General features: G+C 38.9%; 2 protein-coding genes across 8 annotated transcripts in view; both read right to left on the bottom strand.

Moving 5' to 3' along the window:
• The window catches only part of myo18b (myosin XVIIIB), an 880,426-nt gene that overhangs the window by 387,203 nt on the left and 472,988 nt on the right, over positions 1–20,235 (bottom strand). The window lies entirely within an intron of this gene.
• Positions 1–20,235, bottom strand: part of slc4a5b (solute carrier family 4 member 5b) — a 90,173-nt gene that overhangs the window by 19,032 nt on the left and 50,906 nt on the right. For all 7 annotated transcript variants that reach the window (XR_015501487.1, XR_015501488.1, XM_087271254.1 and 4 more), the window contains 9 exons: positions 19,765–19,852; positions 17,682–17,836; positions 14,436–14,564; positions 13,718–13,892; positions 10,392–10,525; positions 7,337–7,608; positions 5,623–5,681; positions 4,924–5,115; positions 589–702 (listed from right to left, as the gene is read on the bottom strand). Coding sequence is in view for 5 of the 7 variants with exons in the window: in XM_087271254.1 (XP_087127380.1) it covers positions 589–702; positions 4,924–5,115; positions 5,623–5,681; positions 7,337–7,608; positions 10,392–10,525; positions 13,718–13,892; positions 14,436–14,564; positions 17,682–17,836; positions 19,765–19,852 (1,318 nt within the window). In the remaining 2 variants the exon portion in view is untranslated. The remainder of the gene's footprint in view (positions 1–588; positions 703–4,923; positions 5,116–5,622; positions 5,682–7,336; positions 7,609–10,391; positions 10,526–13,717; positions 13,893–14,435; positions 14,565–17,681; positions 17,837–19,764; positions 19,853–20,235) is intronic.

Here is a 20,235-nt window from a genome sequence, read left to right as displayed (position 1 = left end):
TTGTCTCTTTATTAATCAGGGTTCGCCACAGTGGAATGAACTGCCAACTATTCCAGCATATGTTTTACACAGCGGATGCCCTTCTAGCTGCAACTCAGTACTGGGACACACCCATACACACTTAATCACACACACACACACACACACACACACACACACACACACACACACACACACACACACACACACACACACACACACACACACACACACACACACACTCATACACTACGGCCAGTTTAGTTGATCAGTTCCCCTATAGCCATTTGGACTGTGGGGGAAACCGGAGCACCCGGAGGAAATCGACGTCAACACAGGGAGAACATGCAAACTCCACACAGAAACACCAACTGACCAGTTTATTCCAGTTAGTACTCTTGATTTAAAGATTAACACGTTAACATATTTATGTTTCATTGTTATTCAGCCTGTTAAATTTTATCATTTTCAAACCAAGATTAGCATAGCATGTGTGTTTAGCATGTCCGTCCTAATGTGCGCTGTTGACTTGAAGGCATCGTTTAATGTTATAACAGTGGATGATCAGAGCATGTGTTTCAGACAGACGGAGGACTCGATGCTGCAGACCTTGATCTGGGTGGGAACATGCAGCTTGGGCGTATCCAGCGCCATCCCATAATCCACCGCACAGAACACCAGGATGGAGATGATGATGGCAAAATCTGCTATCAGTGCACGACACTTGGGGGAGAAAACACAAGCAGGAGAACAATGGAGGAAAACACAGCATGCATGAGGACAGGACAGGACAGGGCTCCAGATACACACACTAAAGTGACTATGCAGACATTATATGGAATATTACACTGCAGTAAATGGGTTTCTGTGTCTTGTTTCTAGTCTAAATATCTAAAGAAATACTAAAATCAACAAGTTTTTCTTAATGGGAAGTGAAATAATCTTGTTTTTAGTTTAAAGTGCTGCACGATATATCGTTCCATCATTGATATCGCAATGTGTGCATTCACAATAGTCACATCGCAAGATATGCACTGCTGAGAATGAATTAGAGTTTCTAGTACAAGTATCTACAAATTGAAGCATTTTCTAGACTAGCGAAATTAATGTTTACTTTTCAGAAATAATATGCAAAAATGAAGTGAGTTAAAACCGGCAAAATAATCTGACAATAGGGGAAGCGGAATAATCTTATGTCAAAGCAAAACAAGATTACGTTGCTCACCCCACTGGCAGATTATTTTGTTTATAAGTAAACAAAATTAATAAAATAAGTAAACAAGTTGAATGAAATTGAAATGTTTGTCTGTCTGTCTTAGTTAGGACACAGTAGCTGTGTTTCCATCCAAAGATGCGAATTAGATTTGCGAGAAAACTGGAATATCTCATAAACCATTAGTGAATAAAGCAGCGTTTCCAGTCAATGAGAAACAAAAGAGAATAAAACCATCAGTTCCTGAACACCTGTGACAGATATCACTGAGAGAAGTGGAGTCTGCTGCGCCTCAGAAGACCAAGCCGAAACGCAATGAATGTTTCTTAAAGAATAAAGCATTTCTATGCACGCATACGTGCAGTTAATACTATAGGGAATTTATTATCTTCAATCCAGGCCGTTTCTCACAAACTAAAAGTCATCACGGGCTTCTCTCAGCTCTTTTTCTACACATCAGATGCTCTGATTGCGTCAGAAATTGGTGGATTCGTTGATGAAAGCTGGGGGGTGTGTGTATGTTGTTTACTTGGAGTCTGTTCATATGTGTTCCCAAATTAGGTAAAGAAAAAGATGCGTGCATAAGTTTGTCAACTCCGATACCTCCGGTACCAACTCCGATATCGTCAACTCTGATATCGTCAACTCTGATATCGTCAATTCTGCTACTGTCAACTCCGATATCGTCAACTCTGTTATCGTCAACTCTGATATCGTAAACTCTGATATCGTCAACTCTGTTATCGTCAACTCTGTTATCGTAAACTCTGATATCGTCAACTCTGTTATCGTCAACTCTGATATCGTCAACTCTGATATCGTCAACTCTGATATCGTCAACTCCGATATCGTCAACCCTGATATCGTCAACTCTGTTATCGTAAACTCTGATATCGTCAACTCCGATATCGTCAACTCCGATATCGTCAACTCTGATATCGTCAACTCTGCTACTGTCAACTATGATATCGTCAACTCTGATATCGTCAATTCTGCTACTGTCAACTCCGATATCGTCAACTCTGTTATCGTCAACTCTGATATCATCAACTCTGATATCGTAAACTCTGATATCGTCAACTCTGATATCGTCAACTCTGATATCGTCAACTCTGATATCGTCAACTCTGATATCGTCAACTCTGATATCGTCAACTCTGATATCGTCAACTCTGATATAGTCAACTCTGATATCGTCAACTCTGATATTGTCAACTCCGATATCGTCAACTCTGTTATCGTCAACTCTGATATCGTAAACTCTGATATCGTCAACTCTGATATCGTCAACTCTGATATCGTCAACTCCGATATCGTCAACCCTGATATCGTCAACTCTGTTATCGTAAACTCTGATATCGTCAACTCCGATATCGTCAACTCTGATATCGTCAACTCTGATATCGTCAACTCTGCTACTGTCAACTCTGATATCGTCAACTCTGATATCGTCAACTCTGTTATCGTTAACTCTGATATCGTCAACTCTGATATCGTAAACTCTGATATCGTAAACTCTGATATCGTCAACTCTGATATCGTCAACTCTGTTATCGTAAACTCTGATATCGTCAACTCTGATATCGTCAACCCTGATATCGTCAACTCTGTTATCGTAAACTCTGATATTGTCAACTCTGATATCGTCAACTCTGATATCGTCAACTCTGATATCGTCAACTCTGCTACTGTCAACTCTGATATCGTGAACTCTGATATCGTCAACTCTGTTATCGTCAACTCTGATATCGTCAACTCTGATATCGTAAACTTTGATATCGTAAACTCTGATATCGTCAACTCTGATATCGTCAACTCTGTTATCGTAAACTCTGATATCGTCAACCCTGATATCGTCAACTCTGTTATCGTAAACTCTGATATTGTCAACTCTGATATCGTCAACTCTGATATCGTCAACTCTGATATCGTCAACTCTGATATCGTCAACTCTGATATCGTCAACTCTGATATCGTAAACTCCGATATCGTCAACCCTGATATCGTCAACTCTGTTATCGTAAACTCTGATATCGTCAACTCTGATATCGTCAACTCTGATATCGTCAACTCCGCTACCGTCAAGTCCACTACTGTCAACTCCGCTCTTGTCAATTCTGCTACCGTCAACTCCGATAACTTACAACTCTGCTTCCGTCAACTCTGTTACAGTCAATTCTGAGACTGTCAACTCTGGTACCATTAATTTCACTACCGTCAACTCCGCTACTACCAAGCCCGCTATGCTCAACTACGCTACCATCAACTCTGATACTGTCACCTCTGTTACGGTCAATTCTGGCAGTTAATGCTATAGGGAAATTATTATCTTCAATCCAGGCCGTTTCTCACAAACTAAAAGTCATCAGGTGCTTCTCTCAACTCTTTTTCTACACATCAGATGCTCTGATTGCGTCAGAAATTGGAGGATTCGTTGATGAAAGCTGGGGTGTGTGTGTATGTTGTTTACTTTGAGTCTGTTCATATGTGTTCCCAAATTAGGTAAAGAAAAAGATGCGTGCGTAAGTTTGTCAACTCCGATACCAACTCTGATATCGTCAACTCTGATGTTGTTAACTCTGCTACCGTCAACTCTCATAACTTCAACTCCGATAATGTACAACTCTTTTACTGTCAATCCTGTTACCGTCAATCCTGTTACCGTCAACTCTGATATCGTTATCTCTGCTACCATCAACTTTGCTACAGTCAACTCTGACTGATATTGTCAATTATAGATTGCTTAATTCTTCATTTTTGAAGCTGCTGGTTGACAGAAACAGCGCTGTTTTAAAATGTCCAAGTAATTCAGAAAGTTATAAAGTAGAAGAAATCAGGCTTTACATTTCTGTTTCATTGATTGTATTTAATAAGCAATAAAGTCATTGTGGGCCGGTTTGTAATGGCAATACTCCACTATTTAGAGCACAGGTGTCAAACTCAGCTCCAAAAGGGCCGCAGCTCTGCACAGTTTAGTTCCAACCCTAATTAAACACACCTGATCAAACTAATTGAGTCCTTTGAAACCTGCAGGTAAGTGTGTTGGAGCAGGGTTGGAACTAAACTGTGCAGGGCTTTAGCCCTCCAGGAATTGAGTTTGACACCCCTGATTTAGAGTAAGGTAGGGCCCCAAAAGTATTCTGCTTAGGGCGCCCAAATGTACAGGGCCGGCCCTGTGTAGCACAAAAGATGAAGACGAAACGCAATAAACATGCTGAATGTGGTGGCTTTCGGAGGCATGAGAGGGGAGAGCAGACAGATGCTCAAGACAGTTCTGGAGGGAATAATAACAGAAGAAGAATAATACTAAAGCACTGTGATGATGGACTGACGGAGGGCTGAGGCCTTTTACAATCAGCACAACAACATTACACATCTGCAACAATGGAGAGCTGGAGACTTGGAGATCTGCAGACCAACATTACTGACGCAAACAACCTCACACACACATTTATATCTGATCAGCATCTGTCAGTACCTACATCACTGACGCGCAGATACTGATGAAGCACAGGCGGAGAGTTTAGTTTCGGCACAATACGACACAAAAAATGGCTGCTGCTTCCAGCTTATCCACATTTCTTTATGCAATATTCCAACATGAGCATAGATGGAAACCCAGCTGCTGTTATTCTAGTATAATGTGTGTATTAGCTGGAGCCCTGGCTGTGGGAAGAGGAGAGTCTGCACAGACACACACACACACACACACACACACACACACTGCTGACCTTCGTTGGGAAATATCTGCTAGACTTGAACTTCTTGAGCGAGATGGTCATGGAGTAAGTGCCGAAGAACAGGATGAAGGACAGCATGGCCAGATCCGGCACATATTTGCAGGATTTGCCCACCAGTGAGCCGCCGAGCCTCAGACACTCCTTCTTACTGATCTGAGTCCAGTCCAGAGCCGAGAAGTTGAACTGAAAAACAGAGAGTAAATTTGATTGTATGGAATAATGTGCAGTTTTCATGAATCTGCCTTGAACCAATGGTTATTGTGAAAAGTGCTCTACAAACAAACCTGAATTGCACTGAATCCTAAGAAAAGTTTAAACATGAGAATTATAAGCAGACATAAATCAGCACACTGCCACTGTTGCTCTCAAAAGACAGTTTATTAAGACAGTGTTGTGACTTATGTATCTTCATCAGGTCACACTGCCAATACAAGAAAAACATTTGCATGATGAGACACTAACTATTACTTGATTTTAGTGCTGATTTTCACTCACCGACTGGTTTTGTGAAATTGCAGACAAAAGCACAAAAGTTGTACTGGAGTAAACATTTTACACATTTATAAAAATTCTTCGTAAATTACAATTCCGGAGATAAAGCACTCAATTACAGTGTTTTGAATATTTGTATTACTCTACACCACTGATGATGAGTGTGTGGCAGAAACACAGACACAGGTTTAAACTCACCATCGAGTAGTCCGACATGTTCTCTAGAGCGAGCGGAGACGTGCTGTTCAGTGGAGAAACTGCGAAAACACAAACAAAAACACAACAAACGTCAATGCCATTATGAGACGTTACAATATACAAGCCTACAGAGCAGTGTTTCTCAACCACGTTCCTGGAGGACCACCAGTAGTCACGTCAACTCTGCAACAGTCAACTCCGATATCGTCAACTCTGATATGGTCAGTTCTGCTACCGTCAACTCTCATAACGTCAACTCCGATAACAAACAACTCTGAGACCGTCAACTCTGAGGCCGTCAACTTTGATACCGTTAATTTCGCTATCGTCAACTCTGAGGCCGTCAACTCTCATACCGTCAACTCTGAGGCCGTCAACTCTCATACCGTCAATTTTGCTATTGTCAACTCTGATACCCTCAACTCTAATACTGTCAATTTCGCTACTGTCAACTCTGATACCCTCAACTCTCATACCGTCAATTTCGCTACTGTCAACTCTGATACAGTCAACTCTCATACCGTCAATTTCGCTACAGTCAACTCTGATACAGTCAACTCTAATACTGTCAATTTTGCTACTGTCAACTCTGATACAGTCAACTCTCATACCGTCAATTTCGCTACTGTCAACTCTGATACAGTCAACTCTCATACCGTCAATTTCGCTACTGTCAACTCTGATACAGTCAACTCTAATACTGTCAATTTTGCTACTGTCAACTCTGATACAGTCAACTCTCATACCGTCAATTTCGCTACTGTCAACTCTGATACAGTCAACTCTCATACCGTCAATTTCGCTACTGTTAACTCTGCTACCCTCAACTCTAATACTGTCAATTTCGCTACAGTCAATTTCGCTACCGTCAACTCTGATACCATCAACTCTGATACTGTCAATTTCGATATCGTCAACACTGATACCATCAACTCTGATACTGTCAATTTCGATATCGTCAACTCTGATACCGTCAACTCTAATACCATCAATTTCGCTACCATCAATTCTGATATCGTCAATTTCGCTACCGTCAACTCTGATATCGTCAATTTCACTATCGTCAACTCCACTACTATCAAGTTTGTTACTCTCAACTCCACTACCGTCAACTCTGATACTGTCAACTCTGCTACCTTCAACTCTGTTACGGTCAATTCTGACACCGTTAACTCTGCTACCTTCAACTCTGATACCATCAACTTCGCTACCGTCAACTCCAATATCATCAAATCTGCTACCGTCAACTCCTTTACCATCAACTTTGTTACTGTCAACTTTGTTATCGTCAATCCAGTTATCATTAACTCTGCTACCGTCAACTCCTGTATCATCAACTCCGCTACCGTCAACTCCGATACCATCAAATCTGCTGCCGTCAACTCCTTTACCATCAACTCTGATACCGTCAACTCTGCTATGGTCAACTGTGTTACCGTCAACGCCGCTACGGTCAATTCTGACACCGTCAACTCTTTCATGGTCAACTCTGCTGCCTTCAACTCTGAAATCGTCAACTTCGCTACCGTCAACTGCGATACCATCAACTTTGTTACCGTCAACTCTGCTAACGTCAATCCAATTATCATTAACTCTGCTACCGTCAATTCTGCTACCATCAACTCTGATATCGTCAACTTCTTTACTGTCAACTGTGTTACCGTCAACTCTGTTATGGTCAACTCTGCTATTGTGGCCATGTGTTTTGCCTCACCCTGGTCCGGAAGCTGGCAGTCACACCTGTAGCTGATGATGAGGTCGGGCTTAAAGTCTGGGCTGATGGGGTAATAGTTGAAGGTGCTCATCATCTTCTTGAGGGCGTCAGAGATGAAGATGAAGGAGATGAGGCTGGAGAAACCCTCCTCTGTAAAGCGCGTCATGTATTTGATGATATAACTCGCATCTGTGGCCACCAGAATCAGACACTGCAGGCAGGAGTGCAGACCGATCCACAGACGGATCTCCATGTAGTCGATGTTGTTGTTTCTGAACACAAATGAAAACAGACTGAACTTTAAAACTGTACTCTAATTTTTCAATAGAAGTTAGTGATAAAGTAGATCAAGTAGGCTGTTATCTCAGAATAAAGCCTGACAGGTGTATAAGACTGAAGGGTAAACAACAAACAATAAACAACTGTCCAGGATGTGCTTTATCTTGATTATTACATGGCACAACTATTAGATAAAAATCTATTTTTTGAGCCATAATGGTTTATTAATACTTTAATTAAACGCTAAGCTGACAAAAATGAAAATAGCTGACGGAGTATACACTAACCTGCACATTTTTCAGACACAAGATGGCGCCAAACAGTTATGAATGTGAATGTAAGTATACAGATATGAACATTTCCACTGAAGATCAAGGTAAAGTTCCTGGATGAGCTACACATCTTTTAAAATTTTGCAAGAAATATATATTCATATAATTTGTTTAACCATTGGAATTATAATATAAATATAAATAATATAAATACGTACATAAATGTTTAAATATATCAGATATAATCATATGGCCACATATGAACACATACGGTTGAAGTCAGAATTATTAGCTACCCTGTTAATTTTTTTTCTCAATTTCTGTTTAACGAAGAGCAGATTTCTTTAACACATTTCTAAACATAATAATTTTAATAACTCATCTCTAATATCTGATTTATTTTCTCTTTGCCATGATGACAGTAAATAATATTAGACTAGATATTCTTCAAGACACTTCTATACAGCTTAAAGTGACATTTAAAGGCTTAACTAGGATAATTAGGGTAGAGTTAGGGTAATTAGGCAAGTCATTGTATAATGATGGGTTGTTCTGTAGATTATTGAAAAAAAAAATTGCTTAAAGGGGCTAATAATATTGTCCTTAAAATGGTGTTTAAATAATTTAAAACTGCTTTTATTCTAGCCGAAATAAAACAAATAAGACTTTCTCCAGAAGAACAAATATAATCAGACATACTGTGAACATTTCTTTGCTCTGTTAAACATAATTTGGGAAGTAATTATTTAATTCTGACTTTCTAGTCAATATATTTGAACATATTTGTACATATTTATAATTCCAATGGTTGAAAAAATAAAATATATGAAATGGCCTATTGCTAAATTTCAAAATTGCTTGATGGAAATATTTTTGTGTGTCCTGACCAACCAAATAATAAATATAACATTTTGCAACAAGATTTTTTTCCATACTTGCAACTAAGAGACTATGTGAAAAAAGACACTACAATACTTGAAAATCAAGACATTTTAACTTTTTTCATGCAGCGAAAATTCTACAAGATGTTTCTACAAAGTCCTCAAGGATTGTGGCTCTTCAAATACAGACTCCTTAAAAGAGACTTGGGAAAGATCACAGATGATCAATGGGAGGAAGGCTGGAAAAATGCAATGTCCCTAAATGTATGTAACTAAAAATTCTACATCAGCTCACATCTCTCCCTCATGGAGGCAAAAGTTTACGGGAAAATGCGAACGGAACTACGAGTAAACAAACCGGCACACAAAATATGGCTTTTGACTATGGAGCTGCGACTGCGCTGGCGGATTGTATCCCTGCTCATAGTATACTGTATAGTTTGCATACATCACTTTAGACAAACTATACATTTGGAGAATGAAATGCGGCTGCGGCTGGAAAACATGTTTTAATGCATCGCAAACGGCAAAGGAGCATCACACGTCACTTCAGGAGGAGGCGTGAATTCATTTAGCTAAACTGTGACATGCTCATCTTCCGGAAATATTACCAACGATCCATCAGGTAATGTTTTCCCCCTCTCTCTCTGATGGCAAAACGCAGTCAACAAATATTTTCCTACATATCCCATAATGCACAGCGCATTGGCCTAAGGCAGCTGGATTAGTCCAAAAAGGCGCAATACTTTGGGTTTGGTTGGGTTTGGGATCATATTCTCACCACAAACTAACAGCTCCAGGGTTCATTTGAAAGCGTTACGAGAAGACCTCTATAAGGTGGTCTTAGTACGGTTTTTTGGGCTGATTTTGGTGCACACTCGAGTGCGACTGATACATTCACACCTGCCCAAACCAACCGCATCAAGAGGGAAAACCGACTCTAGTGCGATTCAACCCAACTAAATAAGGCAGGAGTGAAAGCCCCTTTACATCGCAAACATGTTTTTCTTTCATGAGAGGTGGGATCCATTTATGGGTTTAAACATAACCTGCATACTCATCAGAGGGTTGATTTAATGAGGTCAGATCTTGTGAAGGTTTGTGATGCATGAATATTACCCTAGTTAAGCCTTTTAATGTCACTTTAAACTGATTTATTTTCTCTTTGCCATGATGACAGCACACAATATTAGACTAGATATTCTTCAAGACACTAGTATTCAGCTTAAAGTGACATGTAAAGGCTTCACTAGGGTAATTAGGGTAAAGTTAGGGTAATTAGGCAAGTCATTGTATAACAGTGGTTTGTTCTGGAGACAATCCAACACTAATATTGCTGAAGTGGGCTAATAATATTGACCTTAAAATGGCTTTAAAACTATTAAAAACTGCTGTTATTCTAGCCGAAATAAAACAAATCAGAAGAAAAAATATTAGAGGAAATACTGTGAGAAATCCCTGAATCTGTTCAACATTATTTGGGAAATATTTGACAAAAGGGTTGAACTGTCTGTCATTTGCATATATCGCTATTTATCAGATTTCTACAGTATGTACAGTAAGTTGCTCTGTGTAAAAGCATCTGCTAAATGCATAATTCTGCATGCAGTAAACAATGCTCACATGCTGAACTCATACAGCAGCTTCTCGAATATAAGGATGGGTCCGGTAGAGCTGAGGATGATGAGCGGCTGCCCACCGAACATGCAGAAAACAGCACCAGCCAACGCCGTGCCCAGAAAACTCTCCATCACACCCTGAAGAACAAACACACTCATTTTAGACCACAAACACACACACACACACACACACACACACACACACACACACACACACACACACACACACACACACACAATACTACACAAGAGGCTGAAAGATTGCACGTAACCCTTGTGTACTTTTCAAATTTACTACACCTTATGTTCAGGATGATACTGAAGCAGATTTAGTTAAAAACCCAAACAAAACACAAACACAAACCAAATCAATCTGAGAAATGAGTTGTGTGTAATAAGAAGGACATGACGTAAGGAGAAAGGGCTGAACTACTGAAATGTGTTTATATAAAAGGCTTTTTTGGCCTCTTATATGGAGAATGAAGCCTCATGTTGTGCTCAAGTGTGAGTTTCTCAGACTAAATCTTGATGCTTCTGTGGGTCTCGTCTATCAAATCTGAGCTTTATTCAGTATTCTCTATTGGATTCAGGTCAGGTGATTGGCTGGGCCATTCTACAGCTTGATTTTCTTTCTCTGAAAGCATGAAAGTCTCTTGGCTGTGCTTTGCTTTGGATCATTGTCTTGCTGAAATGGTTTGATCTTCATCCTCCAGCTAATGTGGATGTTGGACTGAAGCAGCTGATGTTCATTTACACTGAGGACGGGCAGAGGCTTGCTGAAGAACTACTGAGAGATTTCAGCTGATGTCTGTGGGCTTTTACTGCCCAACTACACCTCCCTTTCTTCATGTGTTCAAAACATTTTCCCTGCGTCATTTAATTTCCTTACACATAACTAATTAGCTTTGTTTTCTCTGCATATATAGATTTATTTGATTGTTACCAACATCTGGTGAAAATTTCAAGTCAACAGCACCTTTAGAAACATGTTTTCTGAGAAAAACACTGACATTTTCAAAGCTTATTTCCCCCACAGTATACGCACAAATATATTACTGTAAAGCATCTTGTAGAAACTTTTATGCTTAAATTGTTTATTGTGAAAAAAACAAACACTACATCAGTACAGATAGTTACATATCATTACCTTTTTCTTTTTTTTACAAAAGAGAAAATTATAATAATAACAAAAAAATATATATAATAAAAAAGAGAAATATTAATAATAATAATGATAATAATAAAAGAGGAAAAGAAAAATGGAAACAAGAGTAATAAGTGTACAGAGAATTACAACCAAATATCACAATCAAATGTTCAGATACATTGTCAATGTTGAAAGTAAATATTTACAATTAAACAGTATAAAATAGTATTAGATAATACAAACAAATTAAATTACTACGAAGTAAATCAAAAAGGGAAGGAGAGTGCATCTATTAAATGGAAGAGAGTTACCTTAAGAGAGTTAAAGTAAGTTATAAAACATTGCCACTTTTTTAAGAAATTAGTTTTCCCAGAGCATCTAACCTTTTCCAACTTAAGTAAATGCATGGTATCTACAAGCCATTGGGATGTAGTTGGAGGCTTATTTGATTTCCAGTGAAGTAGAATACGACGCCTGGCTATTAGTGAGGTAAACGCCAAAACATCAAGTTGTTTATAATTGAATTGGGACTATGAGCCCTATCATACACCCGGCGCAGTGTGGCGCATGGCGTGGCGCAGTAGTCTTTTGCTAGTTTCAGCTTGGTGCAAGAGTGGTTTTGAGGCGTTGCGCTACACTGTTTAAATAGCAAATGCATTAGCGCTCATATGTGCGCTCATAGGCGTTCTGGTCTAAATAGGAAGCGTTCTGAGGTGGACCGCTGGCGCGTTGCTATTTTGAGAAACTATAATAGATTTTTCATTAGACCAAAACTAACCCGGTCTAAACTCCAGCGCAGAGTTGCGCCTCGCTTACACACTGCTTAATACACACAAGAGAGCAATAGGCAAATATCTTTACAAATGAAAACATGTAAATATTAAGGGTATATATAGGATATAATAAGAATAGATATAGTATATAAATATAAAGGATTAAAATATTACAAAACATATTATTTTCTAGCCGACATAAATATGAAAAATCACTGCTTTCATGTTTTCTTCATCTCGGGAGGCTTTTTCAGTTCATTCATAACAATGTGCTTTTGTATAATGTTATTATTATTAGCAGTATTATTTATTATATCCATATTTATATCTGTTTAATTAAAAACAAGCTTAGATTTGTCCACCTGTCAGGTTTTAGACCATATGGGGCGCAGCATGTGTTTTAGGATATAACTCAGGTTTTTGAGCACATTTTGTTATTATTATTCATTTATTCGTTTGCTGGAAATTAGAACTGAATTTAGAAATAGTTTTGAAATGAATATTTGCGCTTAACAAACAAAATGGTTTATTTATAGACTAATTGATGTCTGTGTGTAAAGGTTTCCCTATCCAAGAGCTAAAGTGATCCATTATCTCTCATTCTCGCGCAGTAGATGCTCTGTTTAACTGTTTTCTGTTACAAAAAACTGTAAACTGTGAACTGTTTGCTTGTGAAATGCTAATTTTTTCTACTTAGACTTACTTTGCGTCCTGTAAATAGTGAATGCACTCTTGGCGTGACGCAGCTGGCTCTTAAAGGGAATGGGAGATGAGACTCTGATTGGTTTATTCTCTAAACACACCTATAACTCATTAAGAAATTAAACTCAACCCTTTTAGACCATGTGCCACGGCGCAAAGCGGATTTTCCCGTCCTTAAATTAGCAAAAACGCGTCCTGACATGCCCTGAAAGCGTTTGCGCCCTGCGTTTTGCGCTCTGCACATGGACCGTCAAAATAGAGCCCCGAATCTCTAGATCCCCAAAAATGGCAACATCAGGGGATGGGTCTACATCTTGGACATAATTGTAAAATAATTAATCTAATAATTCTGTAACAGAGGGCACATAAAGAACATATGACTCAAATAACACCTTGGTGCATGACATCTGTCACATCTGTCATCGATATTGGGGAAAATGTCAGATAGCCTGGTTTTTAAGAAATGAAAGACTTTGAATTGTATCAGAGTAAGCCGAGCACAAATTGTACTAGTATGTTTTCTCTGCAGCGCACCAAGCCACCATTCTTCCTCAAAACATATTCCCAATTCATTTTCCCAAGATTTTTTAATTTTAGTAAGAGAACCATCATCCAAGCTCAAAATGATCTTGTAGAAACTGTTAATATAAAGAGAGATCTGTGAAGGGTGGACTCGGTTATGCTGTGCACTGTATATGAAAACAGCACCTGGTAGTTGTCGGTGGCGTCCCCCAATAGTCCCCCAAAAGTAATGGCGTTGGTGATGCAGCCCAGGTAGATGAAGAGCACCGCGGACACCGACTGGATGTGGAAACCTTCATAGAAATCGCTGAAAAACCAGGGTGCTTTCCGCTTGATGTCTAGCCAGAGTCCTCCACAGAACCTGCTCAAACACATACAGAGCTCTATTTTAACAAGTTAAGTGCAGGGTCTGAAACACATGACGCAGTTTCACTTAGAGCATGTCTAAGTCCATTTTGCTGTTTTAAGGGTAGTAAAAGCTGTCTGTGCACCAGGCGCCTGGTCTAAACCAGTTGTCATATTATCTTAATGAGTTATGGGATGTCTTTTGGGCATTAAACATGCATTAAAACAGAATTTCATCTCCCATTCCCTTTAAGAGTGAGTTGTGTTGCGCAATGGCACGTTCACTATTTACATGACAGATTTTTAACTGCAAAGATTTGCCTCAAAACTTCAGTTCTAATTTCCAGCAAGTGGATGAATGAAGAATAATAACATTTTTTTGGTCAAAAAACGGAGTTATATCCAAACACCCTTCCTAAAAACCTTCTTGTTTTGGAGCCATTGCATCCGTAACGCTCTACAAGCACTCTGCAAACAGTGTAAATAATGTCAAGAGTCTGCAGAGCTGCTGTTACGCTGATGCTAGCGGTGTACATCAGCAGGTGTAGTGTTGATGTACCGGCCGGTGAACTTCAGCTCCTCTCCTAGCTCATGCGGAGCCGGCATCTCCTCATCTTCTGCAGACGCTGATCCTCCGCCGGCGTTTCCATTCGGCTGCCCGAGCTCATTCAGAGAAAACACAGACTTCCTGCAGAAAACAACACAACAAAACCAGCTCAGCAAACATCCTGCGCTCTCTGAGGGCTAATAAACTGCGTATCTGTTGTGTTGTGCTTTTAAAGGGGTCCGATTATGCTTTTTCACTTTTTAAATGTTAGAAATAAAGCGATGTTGTCAGTGTGAGTGTGTGCTGTCAGTCTATGTGGCTCCAGTCACTGTTCATCTAGAACTCCACATCTATAATCCTCTTAGTCTATGCTGACATCATCTTCAGCAGCTCAAACACTCTAATGGCTAATGCACAGACGGCTGCTTCTCACTCAGGGCTGCTGGAGATGCTAATGAGATGGAGAGATGGGCACTAGTGGTCGGGGCTTTCCCCTTCTGATGACACATACAAAGCGAGAATGTCAATCACAGTGTTTCTGCATCAAGTCTGATTATAACAAATCCAATTAAGTCATGTTGACCAGCAGAGGCTGGAGATATTCACACACTGCTGACACACAACTGTGTTTAAACACCTTATAAAAGTGATTTGTGCATAATAGGTGCCCTTTAAGCAACAGACGACATTGTGGACGAGCTCACTCTTGACAGGATGTCTGTGTAAAGATTTTTTAAAGATAATGACATTAAATCTTAACATTTATTTATGAATAAAGCAATGGGCTATATGCACGCATTACTTCCGCGTTTTGTCTAAGGCCGCGGTCCAGCTTCCGGTCTGGGTGATTTTAAGCGGCGGTAAACAGTATTATGGCAGAGTCGTCAATATTTACTCGCTGTTTGCGAGTAAATTATGGTCAACGATGTGCAAATGATTGTCCGGATGTGCTCTACAACACCGCAGAGCAAAGCTTGAGAAAGGTTTCAAGTTTTATGCATCTTCCTACCTGTGCAATTATGAAGGTAAGTTCAGCTAGCCTGAAGGCTAACTTTAGCGTTAATACTCTTACGATCCGTCCATCGGCAGCTTTATCACGTAAGTAAAAATAATCATATGTGTACGTAATTCTGTCTCATAGTGTCAGGTAAAAACAGGGCAGAAATAAGATCTCAGTGAGAGCTCATTACTACCGATAGATCTATGAAGAAATCGGAGTCTCCTCACCAGCTGAGAGTAGGACAGCATACAAGTTCTGTCCCATTCATACTTTTACTGTTCTAAAGTGACCACCACTGTTCAGTTCGGATAATTACAGAAACACAGATGCTGTCTTAGCTTGTAAGCATGATTATTGAGCAAGATATATTAGGAATAAAATAATACAATGCCGTTCCATCCACAACAGACAAATAGCACTGTGTCAATGCTGAGATTTATTGCTGAAACAGTGATGACAGATGCAGTGTAACAGTGTAGATAGCATGCTTTCTATTTAGTCGATAACATTGTAATTAAATGGGAGGGTGACCCAAAACAATAAGGTGTCATTAGTTAATTTCACATCAACAATTTGTCTATTGCAATATTTATTAGTTTTTTATGTTAATGAACAAATGCTTATTCATTGTGCTTGTTAACTCACAATGTAATAGCTAATGTTAACAAGCATGACTTTGGATTTTTATTCATTAGTAAATTAGTTTAACAATGCTAACTATTAAATAGTTATTTTAATAGTGAGCAAATACTTTAACTAATGAAACCTTATTTTAAAGTGTGACTAAAGGGAGCTACTTTTAAATAATTTAAATTAATGATTTACTGTGTAGTTTAATCTGATGATATTGCTGCAGATGCCTTTCAAAAGAAGATATTTTGAAGAAAGCTGAAAACCTGTAACCATTGACTTCCATAGTAGGAAAAAGAACTACTATGAATATCAGTGGTTGCAAGTTTCCAGCTTTCTTCAAAGTATTTTTGTTTGTGTTAAACATCAGAAAGAAACTCAAACAGGTTTGGAACAAGTGAAGGATGAGGAAATAGAATTTTCAGTTTTGAGTGAACTGCCTTTAATGACTCTCTTTAAAAACCTATTAATATTCTTGTTTCTATTTTCTAGGTAACATTATGAGATTCAGAGCTAGAAAATTTTATGTGTTACTTCATCCTGGAGCGGACATCCGTCAGAAGATCCATGCCATCGTCTGCTAGTTAATTGCTCCTGCTCTTGTGTGGCTGAGAGTGGGATATGCAAACATGTGGTTGCTTTGCTTTACCAGACAGCCCATTACTCTGAAATGTGTAATGTGTGTTGTCACATGAACAATTGTTTGGAATTGATCAATTATGTGTTAGGTTCCATGAAACAGAGGGGTGTTTATTTATTTATTTAATACGTATAAGCCCAAATACCTCTCTATGCACAAGTTACAGAAGAAGCACCTGATTCAAGAAAACAACTGATTCAATGTCATTGTTTCTGTTCATCTGAATAAAATATTTTTTTCAAAATGTTACATTTTTTTTGACAATTTTTATTTCAAATTATATACAGTGAATTATATTTTATATGTACAGTGAATAAAATAAAGGTCTTTATTCTGAATTTAAAAATTGCACTTAGAAAGTAGCTTAAGAAATGTTTATGTATATTAATGTTCAGTTTTTTACTTCAAAGGCAATGAAAACAAACTATTATTTGCTATAAAAGCTCCTTTCTTTAAATGTCTGCATCCGTTTGGCACTCGAGCCTCGATCAGTTAGACTGAAATTCTCAGCTACACTGTTGTTTTTTTCTGTTTCTGTAAAATTCTCACGTTTAATATCAACAACCCACCTCTTCTGCACGACTTTGTCTTTTGGAAACGTGTGGAAACTAAGGTAAGAGTTCAATTTCTGACGCTGTGCATTGCTGAACACAGCAGTGGTATTTACAAGTATTGTTCTCACGTCTTTAAAATGACACTTTTTAAACGTTTAGATGTCATATTTATGTAGCTGACATAAACATATATAAGTGGGCTATAATGGCATAAAACATTAAGACAACTGTCCAAAAAATTACTCGTTTTTATCAGTAGCGCTCCTGTTGTAGTACTGTACTGTACGATTGGCGGAAGTAGGCTCGGGGTCTTAAATTTTACCGGAAATGCGTCACGCGCCACCGTGCATAGAGCCCATCAATAACCTAAAAGCAAAACAGCACTCTGGCCAGGCTCATGAGTATTATCACACACACACTAGCTGCTCTGGTACCTCATCTCTGCTGAAGGCAGTTTTTTGGGGGGTTCGATGCGGATCTTGGGGTCCCATTCGCCCGGAGGAAGAACGATCACCTCATCCAGAAACTCATCGATCCCGGCGATCAAATCCTCTCGATCTCTGGCTTTATAGGCCACGTCACTGAACAGCTGAAGATAAAAAACACACACACACACACAGCTGCGGCCCATCCTTTATAACTCGCTTAAATAATCTGAGATGATTCAGCAGATCCTCGATCTTTTAATCCTGATAAGTGATTTCTGGATAATTTGGTTTTTCAAGTTCCCGAGTCAGATTAAAATACCAGGATGGATTAATCTGAAATTACTAAATGTGCTCATGTTTGTTGTGAAAGGAGGATCTATCCATTCTCAAAATAATAATTACCAATGCAGTGATTGGCTGAAATTGAGACATCAACTGAGTAACATTCAATTACCAGTCACGTGAACAAAATGACCTAAAATTTGTAGCAAATGAAACGGTTTTAAAATGATTCGCAATAACTTTCCTTGTTTCTACAGGCATTAAACTTTTTTTTTTATGTGTGAGTATAGTATTTAGCAATCTTTTACGTTTTCTATGAGACAGTAATCCAGGTTATGGTTATAGCATAACTGGCTGTTTACATTCATTTTGCATCAAAAAAGCATTGTGATATTTGAGTGTTTCTCTCCTGTGCTGCATCACCTGTATAATAGCTGTGCGCATGACTTCTGTGGATTGTTTATTTATTCTTCCACAAATAAAACTCTTGCTGATTATATTGGCTGTGCTATCATCACACACTCTCAGAAACTGAACTAAGTCTGCGTTTTCAAAGTACATGTTTGTATCTAAAAGGTGCATATCGCAAAATCAGACATTTTTTAAATATTGCATTTATACATATACAGCGCATCCGGAAAGTATTGATGGCACTTTATCCACATTTGTTATGTTACAGCCTTATTCCAAATTGGATTAAATGCCTTTTGGCGGGGAGTGTCTTCCGTCTGGCCGCTCTACCATACAGATGCCTGATTGGTGGATTGAGATGGTTGTCCTTCTGTAAGGTTCTCCTCTCCACAGAAGAGCGCTTAAGCTCAGACAGAGTGACCATCAGGTTATTGATCACCACCCTGACTAAGGCCTTTCTCCCCCGATCACTCAGCTTAGATGGCCGGCCAGCTCTAGGAAGAGTTCTGGTGGTTAAACATCTTCCACTTACGGATGATGGAGGCCGCTTTGCTCACTGGAGCTTTCAGAGCAGCAGAAATGTTTCTGTCACCTTCCCCAGCCTTGTGCCTCCAGACAATCCTGTCTCTGAGGTCTACAGACAATTCCTTTGTCTTCATGCTTGGTTTGTGCTTTGTCATGCACTGTCAACCCTGCGCCCTTATATAGACAGGTGTAGCCTTTTCAGATCATGTCCATCAGCTGAATTGAGCACAGCTGAACTCCAATGAAGCTGCTGAAACATCTCAAGAATGATCAGTGGAGACAGAATGAACCTGAGCTCCATCTAGAGCTCACACTGTCATTATAGGGGATTGCATATGGAATGTTGACGAAATAAATTCATTTAATCTATTTTGGAATAAGGCTGTAACATAAACAAATGTGGAAAAAGTGAAGTGCTAACAATACTTTCTGAATGCATATATATATATATATATATATATATGCACAATTTTTCTAACCAATGGAATGTCACATTTGAATATATGTTAGCTATAACTTTATATGTTATAAAATATGTTTATTGTATTTACATAATATTTATATAATATATTATAACATATATGAACATACATATTTGTCATTCTAGTGGTTGAAAAAAACTATACAAGCAGACATTTCTGCATTATTTCAAAATACATGTTGCACATATGACATTTTTTTTATATATGTGAAATCCAAACATGGACTTATACTGTAACATGTCATGTTAACTAGATATTTTGATATATCAGATTTCTATATGTGCAAATTCAGCTAAGATATCCACATATGAAGAACGCACCCCTGCTCATAAATACAGCTATGAAGCCTAAACTGAGCGGTCTACAGAAGTGCTGCAATTTTCTCTTACGTCGTCCACCATGAGCGTGGCCATTGCCCGACCGATCTCATTGTAGGACTTGGTTTTGCCGCTGGGACCGAGGAGCACAAAGAGAAACCTGCAAAATACACCACAACACAAAAATGCATTAAAATGTATTTAAATTCAGAGGATCATTTCCAAACACATTATAAATGTTAGAAGTCATTCATTCATTCATTCATTCATTCATTCATTCATTCGTTTTCCTTCAGCATAGTCTCTATTTCAGAAGTCGCCACAGAGGAATGAACCACCAACTATTCCAGCATATGTTATACGCAGCGGATGCCCTTCCAGCCGCAACCCAGTGCTGGGAAACACCCATACACTCTCACATTCACACACACATTCATACCCAACGGCCAGTTTAGTTCATCAATTCCCCAATACCGCATGTGTTTGGACTGTGGAGGAAACCCGGAGGCAAGGCGTTCCCAGGCCAGCCGAGAGACATAGTCC

This window comes from Danio rerio, chromosome 10 (genome assembly GCF_052040795.2).
Source record: "Danio rerio strain M-AB ecotype USA chromosome 10, GRCz13ab, whole genome shotgun sequence".
NCBI lineage: Eukaryota > Metazoa > Chordata > Actinopteri > Cypriniformes > Danionidae > Danio > Danio rerio.
This window is presented reverse-complemented; position numbering and strand designations above follow the sequence as displayed.